A 13,737-nucleotide genomic window follows, 5' to 3' on the forward strand; every position below is an offset into this window, starting at 1 on the left:
TAGATTTCGATAATCTTAGATTGTTCAATCTTGAGGTGTAGATTATAAAAATAAATGACGTAGGTGTAGTAAATTTTATTTTATTTTAATTTGATGATGATGATTGGGAGACTGATAAAGCTTCTCAAGAGTAAGGTTTTTATTTTGGTGTTTTTCCCATCAACGGACAATGATCTTAAATACATATATTATCTATAAAGACATAAATTAAAGCATGAGTCTTCCAATCAATTTAATGTGGAGAGAATAATCTATGCATATTTTGTTGTGGCATGTGAAGTGGGATTCTCCAAACCATTTCTGACAGATTTAATTTAATGTCTATTTTGCAGTAGTGTTCTCAAAACCAGACCAACCAGGTTGGTAGTACTTGTCATGGTATATACCTGAACAAAGATCCAAATACCAAGAACACAAAGATTAGAGATAGAAAGAATTCTTAATTAGCTACAAGTTACAAACTTTTGCATTTGGCATTATGTACAATGGTTGATCAAATGATTACTTTGAGGATAATTAAGAAGCCCATTTTGATGGATTGGCTTTTAAGTGTAGTGTATACGGTGTAGTTTTTTCATCGCTCCAGAATTAATTTCAAATCTTGTATGAGAAAGAGAGAAGTGGGAAAATCGCTCCCTGATCTTTATAGAACAATATTTATATGGAAAATTCGCTCTCGATCAACAGCATCGTGGGCAACAATAGAAGCAAGAAAACCAATTGGTTCTAGCAGGCTTTGAGCTCATTCGAGGGTTTTGATGCTGCTGCTGCTGCCGCGGGTACTGCATTTCCAAGTCCAGCGCCACAGGGCTATTTAATCCACTATCACCTGCAAAACTGGAAACAACCCATATATATACATATATATGTACGTCAACTACAATGCTATGAAGATCGATCAATTATAATTATACCAGATCATATTGGATTGTATAAGATAGATTACCTAAACAGATCGAGAAATAAACTAAAATTATGAGTGTATATACATGTATTATATAAAGAAACAATTTCTCATGCATATGTGTGTGTGTATATATATATATATATATATTGTAACAATTCACCCTTACTGATATAATATTGTCTGTTTTTTGTTTTTTCGAATCGTGACTTTTCTCTGGAGGTAACCCATGATAGGTTTATGGCCATTTAAAACGCTTTGTGTTGATTTAATGCAAAGATTGAAGTTTTGACAGGTTGAAAATTATAGCTTACAATGGGAAATGAAAGGAGCGGGTGCTGGTATTGCTCTCATCAGACCGGTAAGAGATAGTATTGTAGAATCCGACATCCTGATCAGCAGGAGAACCTCTTCCCTTGTTGTCATCTTTTACAGATCCCCTCCAATCGGCAAGGGTGGTATCATCTGATGCTTCTATTGCCATATCAGCATTAGTCTTGCTTTTATCGTGGCCTGATGCGGTAAGGCGGGGGAGGGTAGCCGTAGCAGCCATCAATTCATCCGTCCTCGCCAACTCTCCAGATTTATTGTTGAACATGATAAAGTGATCTCTTGAGAAGCTGCTATTTCCGATGTGAATACTGAATAACGATTCATTCGAGGCGACGCTCCATTCCATAGGCGTTGTGGATTTGGAAGAAAACACGGAAGATGGAATCCGATTTGGATCATAGCCTGCTGGCCGCCCTGTCGGCGCCGGCATCGAAGGAGATTGTGTACCTGATCCACTTTGATTGCTCCAAACAGGAGAGGGAGTAGAAAGAAGATGATCAGCCGGTGATGTGGGTCCTTCCATCTCAAGGCTACGATCTTTTTCAGATTCAAAAGGAGGGCCATTAAAGAATGTCTGATCAATAGCATCTACTTCCATCGAAGAAGCTGATGATGAAGAAGACGAACCTGGACTTTTTTGATGAGCAACGACGGGGTCAACTTCTTTGGAGGGAACATCAAAATGCACCCTTAGATTCTTACTACTCCCTCCCTTGTGTTCCTGATCCGTGGCATCCATTATTCAGTTTAACCAAATCCTCAAATTGTTCCAATGCCGACTTCTAACTGCAAGTACAGGCAGGAAAATCTGAAAGAAAAAAAAAAAAGGGGAAAAAAAAAAAAGAAAAACAAATATATGGCAGAAGATGGGTCACCTATGCCATTGCAAAAAGAAATCGATCAGCTTTGCAAGAAAAAATAGGAGCTTCAATGAAGCAGAAAGAAGTGAATCCGAAAAACCCTTTTATAAATTAATTACCTTTGGAAATATTTGATCATGTGAATGTTGAGCACATGTCAAAGAGAGGGTGGGTGGTTAATTAGGAGTAGGAAGATCGGAACAACAGCGGGGACCAAACAAGTAGGGTTTTGGTTTTTATCAACTGCATGCAGGCTAACAAAGGAAGGCCAAGAGAGGATCTCGGGGGTTAGATTTGATAATTCTATCTTCTGGAACCAGCTAATTAACCAAATCTTGTAGCCGTTGCCGCTGTTTCTAACAAATATACGAGCCTTCACGCGGGAAGGCTGCAGTTCAGTTACGTTGCACATTTTGTTGGTTTTGGGCCGGCCGGCCGGCCATCTCAGCCTAAATTAAAAGCCTAGGAGGAGTCCATGGTTGTTCATATATGTACCTCGTACAGATCCTAAATAATGCACATTCTCCATTCATAAGTTTATTTTGACATGGAAAATTACACTTTCCACCCTGCCATGGGTCCTATTTTTTTTTTTCTTCCCCTTTTAATCTAGACATTATACCCCCATTCTATTAGGAAGATATTACAAAATTTAAAATATTAGGGCAAATAGGATGGTAGATGGAGAGAGATAATTAGTGTAGTTTTTTAATTATGTTAAGGCTGATAAGGTCTCAACGTATAACTTATATATCTTATGGAGTAATGCTATAAGAAGGACTACAGCTCTCTTTGTATCCTTCCAAATGTTATGTGATTTAAAATTACTTATTCGGATGAAAAAATTAGGATTAAAAGTAGTTAGTTTTTTTTTAATAACTTTAACAACTTCTGTACAACTTTAATAACTTTTTTTAAAAAAAAAAAAAAAAAATCAACCATTAGATATGTACAACTCACATGTAAAAAATAAATCTAATTAATGGTTTCTTTTTTTAAAAAAAAAAAAAAAAGAAAAAAAAGAAAAAAAAGAAGAAGTTTGAACTGTACAAAAGTTGTAAGCGTATCATTTACCTATCATGTCTTGTGTGCTGCAACTTTATAGGGTTTGACTTGACTTGTGTTACTTAGTTGGGACTCATCCCTATCCATAGTATTGTCCATCTTTTTCCTTTTTGGATTGGTGTGAGGTTTTTCCGAGTAATTCTAAATACTCAAATTCAGATTTTAATGAAGGCTAATTTAATGGTTGATGGGCACTGCCTCATCCGTCCAATGAGATAAGACTTGAGTATTTAGAATTATTTTATTTTTCCAACAACAAAATGGATATGACACGGCCTAAGTAAAGAACAATTATACAGACTCAGAATAGTTTTCCTGCCCTACACGTTGAGGATTTGTGATAAAGTAAAATCTGGATTTGGGATTTTACAATTTTACTATTTTCAACAAGAATAGGATTTGAACTTAATTGCGTTTATTTCACCATTGTTTAGACTTATTCAAAGTCATAAGATTTCCAGGCCAAAAAACACAAATGTTTTTGTCTTTATTTGTTATGATCATCAACCAACGATTTAAGATGTGGGATTAGATCGAGTACAAGGAGATATAAGATTAGACTTCAGAGTCAGGACCCAAGAGGGTAGTTCAGTAAAAATGATGAAAAAAGAGGATAAGGCATGTAAGACAGTAGGAGGCGCAATGTGAGATGTTATCCCCAACATGTTTGTTGGCAGATATGCTCTCAGGCAGGATGTTATCCCCATCATTTTTGAGCTTTGGAATTAAAGAAAGATGTTGAAAGTCGCAGGCAAACTGGTTCCTGTGGAGGGAGCTTTGGAGAAAAAGCTGTTGATCAGCAATGGAGTTCAGAACCCCAGCTGTCAGATCTCTTCCTTTGATTTGCTCATTAGCCTATTGGCTCAAGTTCTTGATATCTGTACTTTGATAATTCATGTATGCTTATGAACTTCAGATCGAAGTGAGAGCATCATTTAGCAGTATATAATGGGAAACTAGGTGTTATTCTGAGTCTATGGTTGTTTCTAATTTGTACCGAATGAATTGTTAGAATATATTTTCATATATATGTGATTCCTATCAAATTCCTGTGATTAATAATCAAGTCCTTGTGAATTGAATACCTTGTTTATATTGTATTCACCTACCATCTATTTTTTTTATAAATAGAGATTGTAGGTCATAACCGAATCACGTAATTTTTGTGCGTTTCTTTCTCTTCTTCCATCTCTCATCCTTCATGTTGTATGTTCTTTTATTCCGCTTCTCAATTTCATTTTCCATTCAATTATATTTTATGCTGTGTTAGAATTCAAGAGAAGCTTAAGAACATGAAAAGAAAGAATATGCCATTTTAGACAAAGTTTTGATGGAAATAACTTCTGTTTCTCGACTCTGTTAGTTCCAATATTCCATCATTTTTGCTGTAAAAAGAATTGGTGAACACATTAAGCTTCCTTTTGGATGATATACTTTGATTGATAACAGAAATAAAACCACCAGTCACCTTACATATCCCAGACACTATATTTGAAAACCCAAGGAAATTCAAGAAACATTGTGCCATTCAAAATGACAGCAGTGGAATCACATGCAGGTAAAGAAGCAAGACACCATAGTCCAAGTCCATTGATTCGCTCAAGATCAGCAGATGTAACTGTGTATTGGAGTTCTTCAAGCCATCTCAAACTGCCTCAAAAGTCAAGCAACAGCAGAAATGCAGTAAAGGTAACCTATTTTTTTCTACACTTGGGCTTCAGTTGTATTGTATAGGTCACAATCCTTCATATTTGCAGTGATCAAGAATGTTATATCTGTATCAAATTTCGCCAAACATCAAGAACTAGCAAACAGACAAAAAAAGGACCCAAGTTTAGCTAATTTTCTTCCTCATCCTCATCTAACTTATTGCAAATTAATGCTATGTGAGCCTGTTTTGAATTAATTTCAGATGCAGATCTTGTTAATAGTGCTTTTATATTTGCTGTTAGGTTTATGCAATGAGGAGACGGACACCTCGGGGGGCTGCAGAAACTTATGTACTATTCGAACCAGGGCAGGATGAGATATTTGTTTCTGAGGAAGAGCTAAAAGCGAAGTTGCAAAATTGGCTGGAAAACTGGCCGGGAGAGGCCCTTCCTCCAGACCTTGCTAGATTCGAAACGGTGGATGATGCTGTTTCGCACCTCGTAAGGTCTGTTTGTGAGCTTGAAATTGATGGAGACGTCGGTTCAATCCAATGGTACCAAGTTCGCTTGGAGTGAGAAAAATCTGGGCTTCATCGCAATCAAATTTACATGATTAAAATTGGCCTGCTCTATATATACATATATAGATGATGCAGGCATAGTTCATATAGTGTTTCATTCATGTGAATCGGAGAGACACATTCAGGTATAAGCCCCTTCGTTTGCATGCTTTCAACAAGTAGCTGTCAATCAATTTCATAACAAAGCATTTGTTGGACTGAAATATTTCTTTATTTGAATTACACAAAAAAAAAAAAAAAAAAAAGCCTTGGAGAATCACATTACACCCATCTTACAGAAATTGAAAGCAATATTTAGGGAGGGTTCGGCAGATAAAATCCCATCAGATTTACTTGAATTTAAAATGAAATAATTCCAATTTGTCAAACAACCATTTGGATCAAGAAATCCATCTGATCTTGAGCTTTATCCAACAGCTTCAACACTTTAACTTTCAAAGAGACCGACATCCTGAGCTCGCAAATCCTGAATCTAAAGCAATAAATTTACAATATAAATAGAAATGAGTAAAATTATTTGAACTCCCAAGTATGCTGAATTAAAATCTAGTTAAAAAAAAAAGTTCAATACCTTGGTCTGATTTAAACTAGGTGGTAAAAGCACGCTACCCTTTCTGCTTCTGGCAAGAAGGCCTTTTGTAACCGGGGACATCATCGAATCCGTTGGGCTTCTATACCTGCAGAAAAAGAAAAAGAAAAATGTTACAAAAAAAAATTAACCTAAACTAAGAAAATGAAATTCCGCTATGGGGAAGAATGAAGAATGTACCTTTCGGGGTATTTGAATGCCTTGGGGACTTTAAGGCGGTCCGGGGTGGTAGGTTTGCGTAACTCATTGCCGGAGTTTCGATCATTTTGATCATTTTGTCGATTCTGGGGCGGTGTTTTGCAGTCGAGTACTGTGTTTTCTGGCTGCAACGGGTTCTTGGGAGGCAAAGTGAGCGCGTTCTCCATTAAATAACAACTGGGTTACCTGTGAAGATCGAAGCGACATTAACTCTAATTAACCATCTTGAAATTAATGGGAAAGAAGGAGAAGGCAAACGATAGCTGTGAGGTGAAGAAAGAATGAGAGATTAGAAGCACGAACCCTGACGCGAGACAGAGAGAGATGTACTGCAAACGAGAATTACTTGTAAGCGAAATTTAACTCACAAGAGTAAATCTCAAATTCGCATAAAATTTCTACGACATTCAGCTTTGAATTACCCTTTCGGACCCAATCTCTTTGCTGCATGCATGCCTGAACCTCTGCTTTAAAGCAGGGGGCATGAAACTTGAGGCAATTTGAGTGGTGGAGGTGACCGTTGGGGAAGACAGGTTCCAACGGTCAAATTTAGGCCTTGGATGCGTTTGGCATTTAAATAAAGTTGGCGTTATGGGTTCGGTTGGGGAGGGATTCAGGGCCGGTCCAAAAGTAGCCGCCTTAGCAACGTGGTGACCTGACCTAATCAACTTTTGGAAAATGTTTTTGTTTAAACTAAATCTATTAATCTTTTAAACTGATATATAATTATTATTTTTAATTCAAACAAAAAAAAAAATTGTTACAAGGGAGGGTTTTTTCATTCTTGATTAGAAAGAAAAAGAGAATGGAAGACCAATTGAAATGCTTATAAACAGAAAGTATAAAAGTGTCACATTTAACTAAAAAAGTACACAAAAATTTACACTTTTAAAAACTTTAGAAGCCTTTCAATCATGGAAAGCAAGCAACAAAAGTCTAATATTAGCAATTACATTAGCAAAATTCCAACCTAAAAACAAGCTGGGATTCTTAATCGCTAAGATAATGTTAATTGCATCTCCTTCGAGTATGAGAAATATTTGCTCGCTTGTAGTATGAGAAATATTGATTTGTGCTTAAAATATGAGAATACTTATTTATATTTTGGCGTTCATCTCGTACACATTTTCGTCTAGTTAGCATGCTCTATTCACCATTGGTATTTTTTTTTCCTTTTTATTTAAGGTTGAATAAAGCATGCCAACTCAGCGAAGATGTATATGAAATAGACGTCAGAATGCAAAGAAATATTTTTCTTAAAACATATATGCATTTTTAATATAACATATAATTTTCACTTATAGTTTTTAAAACTTTTGGAGAAAAAACCCTTAACTTAGTCCAGAGAAATGAATGGAAATTGGTGTCATATGACTCATATGTTCAATAATTGAAAGGATAAATTGAATAGTTGTAGTGAATTCTGTTACTTGTGCTGTATTCATGTTGTTTCCATTGTGCCCGGTATTTGAGAGTCTCATACCAATTCAAGTTTACAATTTTAATAGTAAATTTATATATGAAAGTATGAAACAACCATTAAATAACTTTAAAACTTGGATATAATTTATATTTATCATATCATAACCATTGTCATTATATATACCTCTTAAAAGAGTGGCTGGAGTGGCCGACAACTCATTTCAAAGGGGTGGTTGTGGTGTTGTTAAACGAAAAGAGTCACTCCCGGATAGACTTGGACTCGATTTCAAATAAATTTGACTCGAACTCAGTTTATTTGATAAATGAATCGATCTTTGACACAAAATTAGGTTAAATTATTAAACGAGATATACTTGTATAAACTTGGCTTAACTTGATTAATGATTATAAACACAGCTCGTATAAACTCAGTTGGACTTATTAGTTCGTTCATATATATATTAATAAAAATAAGTTATACAAATATAAGTATGCATATTAGTTATTACAGTATTACGTTTGACCCCCTCATTAATCTTTGGCCCCCAATGAGAAATCCTAGCACCATCTTTGAGTATGAACCATTTTAGACAAATAGCTTACCCTTAAGATTAGTTTGGTACTTTTGATACTCAAGGGTATGTCTAACTGCAAACCCCATGAAGTAAATAAATTATTCTCTCTCTCTCTCTTTTGGTGGCCGACTACTCCAACCTTACCTTAGAGGTGGTTGACTATCCCCAAAATATTTTTTCTTTGTAGATGGCTACCTTAACCACTTCCTTGGCGGCGACCCATTTCAACCACTCCCTTAAAGTGATTAGACCACTCTCTTAAAGTGACTAGACCACCTAGGGACAAAGGAATATGGAGAGAGAGAGAGAGAGAGAGAGAGAGAGGGGGGGGTGGGGGGGGCTCATGCTCATAATAGTTTCTAACTTGGTCCCTGACCACCCCTTCACTTCGGGTCAACACTCTCTCAAAGGAGTAGTTTACCACCCATCACCCATGGGGTGGAGGTGATCGATCGATCCTGATCGATCTTTAAAAAATTAAGAAATGATATTTGGTTACTCCATGATATAATTATTGACTTTTTTTTATTAAAAGAAAACAACAAAATCATGTAAATGGGTTGAGTTTGATTTTGTAGGATTTTTTTTTTATTATTTTTCAAAAAAAAAGAAAAAAGAAAAGAAGAAGTCAATAATTATGTCATGAGTAGCCAAATATCATTTCTCGGAAGCCAAAAGAAAATGAACTCTTAATTATTTTAGCTTAAACTATGGAAATTAAGAAGAAAACAAGAAAGGTTGGGCCGATAGAAGATGCCACATTAAGACAAGGCCAAATACAACCACCACTAGGGCCGCTATTAATTGTTTTAGCTATGTTTTTGATGGCTTAGGAGATATTCTCAGTAATTCGTGGATATTATATAGGAGATATTGGACCCAATTCTTCTTGAAATACAAGCTAGACAAGGAAAGGAAGATTTTTGACTCGTGACTAACAGGAGGAGTGTGATTGATCATTTTATAATAATATATCTCAATGTCACCAAGTCTACTCGATCGATTCTTTAATTTCTATCCCGCGCCGTGACTACAGACTTCAATCGAGTTAGACCCAGTTTTGATGGCCACAATCATGGAAAAAAGCTACCATGAATTCACTATTTTATTTGTTATTTAGTTCTTTGCGGCGCCGGCAACGGGCAATCTGGTTAGGAAACAACAGCCTTGCATTAGGCAGATTAATTTTGTATGGAGATTGTGATTCTTGATGGGCTTTTGCTTACATCTTTCTATTGACTACTATATATTTTATATATATATATATATATATATATATATATATATATATATATATATATATATACTCCAATTACCCAAGAACCAATTCTATGTATATATATACCTTGTTACGCAGAAAGGGAATGACGTACAGTCAACACATAATATATATACACTTTCTCACATTAATGTTTGATCAGGTGGGGGGACGACCTCATGGTGTCTATTTATTCATGTTCATGAGATACGTACTTATATATCCTGCAAGATGATGGATCAAGTCAGAAGATCTGAATGAAATTAAGCAACTATAGCAGCCTTGGGGGGAGCAGGGAACCATTTGGCCCGATATATACTCGATCATCTTGACTAATATTGCTAATTAATATCTTAAACTGTGTTTAAAATGTTTGGTGGTTTCCTTCCATTGAAGTATATCTAACTTAGCCACATATCCATGCCAATACTGTTCAGATGTACTAACAGATTTGATTATGTTATGAGAATAATAATTTATCCAAAAGCCTTAAATATATTGAATGGTTAAATTCTTGACAATTAGGACGGTAATATTTTCCCGCGCTTTCGAATTTGATGTCTATGTCGGCTCACTTTATCAATGATGATCCAATGGTAGTTCTTTTTCTTATGACGATTTTACACACCTATTAGTATTGAATGACTTAACACTATGCCCATAAAAATACCAAAATATTTTAATCTAACCTAATGCCTATATATATATAGGTTGTCTCTTTTATGATTGGACCTCTGACGTGATGTATGCCTTGATATCAATTGTTAAGGACCTAACCATTGATTCAAAAACCCTAAAAATGTTTAATAGTAACTTTATTAAACTCTAAACCATTAGAATCATAATAGAGTATTCCTCTATTACGATTAGCCCTCTAAGCAATCATGTTTAGTACATCATAGCTTGGAAATTAACGACAAGAGCTAGGTAAAAAAAAAATGAAGGAAAAACAATAATTAACAACTCTTCTACAAATTCAAAAAAAAAAAAAAAAAAAAGAAAAAAAAGTGGAAGCATGGAATTGCAGGAAAATTAGAAAAATAGTCACCAAGTGCTTCGTATTTAGAAAACTAAAAAATACATCAATCAAACGGCCAAACCGTCCTTATTGATCTTAAATTGTAAGATCATATACTCAAAAAAACAAAATACAAAACTGTGTTTCCAATAGAACATTAAATTGGATCGATCGAATAACATACCACATTTTTATCGATCGATCGATCAAACATCAATTGAACTATCAACCAAAGCTCTTGAAAATTTCTACTGAGAATTTGACTTACACCCACAGAATCGAGAGATTACTTTTTCGAATCTAAGCATTAATAATACGAATCATCCAACTTGTCTCTTGTTTTGAATAAAGATACTTTTTACCAACTGTCGGTCCAACCTAATGCACGTGTGCCACAGAAGTAATATGCATTATAAATTCAACCATGATTAATTAGCTTCTTATGATAGTTTGTAACTCAAGCTAATTGCAGCTTCTTTGTTGTAATTAGGGTGTTGGCATGGAGTAGCTAGCAGTAGTTGAGATGTGTCTGTTGGTGGAGATTCAATGAAAGCTATTCGTCTAATGGAGAACCCTAAGCACTGTACTGAGTACTACTCATGAGTACCATTAAGAGTTGATTTTGCTATGATTATGCAACCATCCCAAAGTCAGATAAGGATATATTAACAGCAATCATCTATTCAAATTGTTAGCATTTTGACAAATAATATGAAAGGCTTTATATGAAACTTATATGCCCAATTGAATTTTAGGTTGTTTGGTTATTGATTTGAGCAGGTGAATTCTATATGAAGTCTCTCAACACTTTTACTAAACCATTTGAACAAAATAATTACTGTGAATTCCAGACAGCAGACAAATGTTCTTATTTTACCAATCCAGTCGGTTTACAATAAGAAATAGTAAAGGTGGTGGAGCCGATCTATCATTAGGTCTATTTTATATATGAAGCTACATTAGATAAGAGAATATATAAACTCATCAAACACCCTTTGGAAGCTAGGGTCGAGCCTTTGTTTTCATTCACCGAAGCCTGTGCGTTGGCAGTCAACAAACTGCCAACTTTTAAATGGTTTTGGCTTTAGGAGGAGGCTTGAAGGTTCCTCCTTTACATTTAAATTACATAAAAAAAGCACTAGTATGGATGAATAAAAACAAAGACAACTCTTTCAAATAGCTTTCATGGGTCTAATATATTCCCTTGCTGCAGTGCAGAAAAGATGGAAAAATAGGAGTTTCTTTTACCATTGTCTTCCTCCTGTGACCTGTCTCTGTACTATTTTATACTTGTTTTTGGTTAATTGTGTCCTAATTGAAAGATAGTGTAGGACTATGATGTTTTATATTGTATATATCATACAGATAAGATTTTCCTGAGATCATTTGCATCACAGTGAAATATATATATATATATATATATATATATATATATATATATATATATATATATATATATATATATATATATATACCATCTTAAAGAAAAATTTCTGCAATTCTCTTCTTCAACCATCTGCATGGTTTTTCCCTGTTCTTTTTTTTTTTTTTTCTTCTTCTTTTCTTTCCTTCTTATGACATGGCTCAAATTAAGCGGTGGTCAACATTGATTAATTACAGCAGCGATTGGACAGGGGCGCGAAGGGTTGTCAATGGCACGTGTGGTTAACAGTCTACCACACTGTGCAGTGCAGGGCTACACATCTAATTAGAAACTGTGGATCTGAACCTGATACCTTCAGAACCTCACAGAGAACTTTTTGAGTGAGTAAACGTAAGAGACAAGGGATCATTTGGGACTATTGTATCGGAAAAAGACTAAAAGCTGACACAACCAATAAATAAAACAAAAAGCAAACAATGGAAAAAGGAAAATGAGTTTCACTGAAGGCTGAAGCAATCTCTTGTATTATATATTATAATTTTTTTCTAATTAAAATGGCAGAGGGTAACTAAATGTGATTACTTTACCTAAGCGTTATTATGATAGTACTTATTCGCTAAAAATTGCTAAGAAAAAGCTTACGCGGCAAAGAATCATATGTGCTCCCTCATAATCAATTGAGTTATAATTTGATCCTGTCCCACTAAGATACTAATAAAACTCAAGGTGAATAACACTAATTAAGAGTGAGTAATTTTCATTGCGGAATTTAAATTAGTTCTCTAATGCGTGTGTAACCACATGAATAGTAATCTCTTATATTATTTGAATAGAATCAGAATACTTTCAAAATGTAAAGCCAATGGATATGGCTTAAAAAAAATAATAAAAATAAAAATTGGGAAGCCTCTGCTCGTCTTAAGCAAAATAATAATACTTCAATTAAAACCTTAAAAACCCATGTTTTAGATTTTTCTTTTTTCTTTTAGCTAGACAATATTGCTCCTATGTAGGTTGAGAGAGAGGATCCTGGTCCAAAGGGGTGCCCTTAATGAAACACTCATATGTCAAGACTTGTGCAGGTTTCTTTAGAAGAGTGGGAGCCAGCTTTGACTTTTTTATTTTTTTTATTTTTCAGAGCCTCTTCATTTAGTGCGAGGGGTACGGTACAGTGACCAGTGTTGAAGGGCAAGGCCTTTATTGTTGAATTTCCAATCAACCGTTTCCTTTTTTGCTAAGCTACCAGTTTCAACCACTCTCTGCTTTCCTCTCTACGCTTGACCATATCTCATAAATACCATAATTACTTCCCAGTCTTCTTCTAGAGCTAGTCTACTACTACATACACCCATATATTTCGTTTTGTTTTATCTAGCAAATCTCTTGCTTCTCCAATAGAAAAAAGTTAATATATATTTTGACCAGTCTAAGATTGCAATGAACATCTCTGCCCTCTTTTTCGGCCTGAACCAGATCCATGCCTTTTTGTACTATATATCTGCATTTTGATTCATGTGACATATATTTTCTATGGCATGCTGTTTGGTCTACTAATATCTCATTATTCTTTTTCTCAACTTTCTCGGAAAAAAGAAAAAATCATATCAAGGTATCATGCACTGGGTTTCCATTTCAATGAAACTTTTATAATGCTACTTTAAAAATTCAAATCATGACTCTAAGATCAATGTTCGACTTCTTTAACCCAACAGTTCAAAGAATGGAAGATCGAAGAGCAAAAAAATAATTGGTCCATTTCCATTTTAGTGGATAAATCAGGACTGAGATTTCATACAATTCCTAAATATTGTACAAGGTGCAATACTTCTTTTTTGGACCGTTCATCTCGATCCATATTATGACAACAAGGCTTGTAAGAAAAATAATAAAAAAATAATAGT

At 34.8% G+C, this 13,737-nt stretch overlaps 3 protein-coding genes across 3 annotated transcripts; 1 reads left to right on the top strand and 2 right to left on the bottom strand.

The window, feature by feature from the left end:
* Positions 1-586: 586 nt before the first annotated feature.
* On the bottom strand, positions 587-2,038 carry LOC133860058 (uncharacterized). The gene is made up of 2 exons (XM_062295695.1): positions 1,219-2,038; positions 587-837 (listed from the first exon to the last, which is right to left on the bottom strand). The coding sequence occupies exons 1-2, from the start codon at positions 1,974-1,976 to the stop codon at positions 681-683; spliced, it is 915 nt and encodes a 304-aa protein (XP_062151679.1). The 5' UTR covers positions 1,977-2,038; the 3' UTR covers positions 587-680.
* Positions 2,039-3,735: 1,697 nt separating this feature from the next.
* On the top strand, positions 3,736-5,595 carry LOC133859756 (protein CHLORORESPIRATORY REDUCTION 7, chloroplastic). The gene is made up of 3 exons (XM_062295286.1): positions 3,736-3,985; positions 4,721-4,851; positions 5,115-5,595. Exons 1-3 carry the CDS (start codon positions 3,898-3,900, stop codon positions 5,385-5,387), a joined length of 492 nt encoding a protein of 163 aa, XP_062151270.1. The 5' UTR covers positions 3,736-3,897; the 3' UTR covers positions 5,388-5,595.
* Positions 5,552-6,699, bottom strand: LOC133859757 (uncharacterized). The gene is made up of 4 exons (XM_062295287.1): positions 6,483-6,699; positions 6,162-6,365; positions 5,964-6,069; positions 5,552-5,864 (listed from the first exon to the last, which is right to left on the bottom strand). Exons 2-4 carry the CDS (start codon positions 6,344-6,346, stop codon positions 5,820-5,822), a joined length of 336 nt encoding a protein of 111 aa, XP_062151271.1. The 5' UTR covers positions 6,347-6,365; positions 6,483-6,699; the 3' UTR covers positions 5,552-5,819.
* Positions 6,700-13,737: the final 7,038 nt, after the last annotated feature.

Source organism: Alnus glutinosa, chromosome 2 (genome assembly GCF_958979055.1).
Source record: "Alnus glutinosa chromosome 2, dhAlnGlut1.1, whole genome shotgun sequence".
NCBI lineage: Eukaryota > Viridiplantae > Streptophyta > Magnoliopsida > Fagales > Betulaceae > Alnus > Alnus glutinosa.

Excerpts from the sequence above, each read along its gene's own strand:
- LOC133859757 (XM_062295287.1), bottom strand. The coding sequence starts at position 6,346 with ATGGAGAACGCGCTCACTTTGCCTCCCAAGAACCCGTTGCAGCCAGAA. Across the intron at positions 6,070-6,161 it reads GCATTCAAATACCCCGAAAG|GTATAGAAGCCCAACGGATT; the intron begins GTACATTCTTCA and ends CTTTTTCTGCAG. Across the intron at positions 5,865-5,963 it reads CTAGTTTAAATCAGACCAAG|ATTCAGGATTTGCGAGCTCA; the intron begins GTATTGAACTTT and ends TTATTGCTTTAG.
- LOC133859756 (XM_062295286.1), top strand. The coding sequence starts at position 3,898 with ATGTTGAAAGTCGCAGGCAAACTGGTTCCTGTGGAGGGAGCTTTGGAG. Across the intron at positions 3,986-4,720 it reads TGGAGTTCAGAACCCCAGCT|GTAAAGAAGCAAGACACCAT; the intron begins GTCAGATCTCTT and ends AATCACATGCAG. Across the intron at positions 4,852-5,114 it reads ACAGCAGAAATGCAGTAAAG|GTTTATGCAATGAGGAGACG; the intron begins GTAACCTATTTT and ends ATTTGCTGTTAG.
- LOC133860058 (XM_062295695.1), bottom strand. The coding sequence starts at position 1,976 with ATGGATGCCACGGATCAGGAACACAAGGGAGGGAGTAGTAAGAATCTA. Across the intron at positions 838-1,218 it reads CGCTCCTTTCATTTCCCATT|TTTTGCAGGTGATAGTGGAT; the intron begins GTAAGCTATAAT and ends GGTTGTTTCCAG.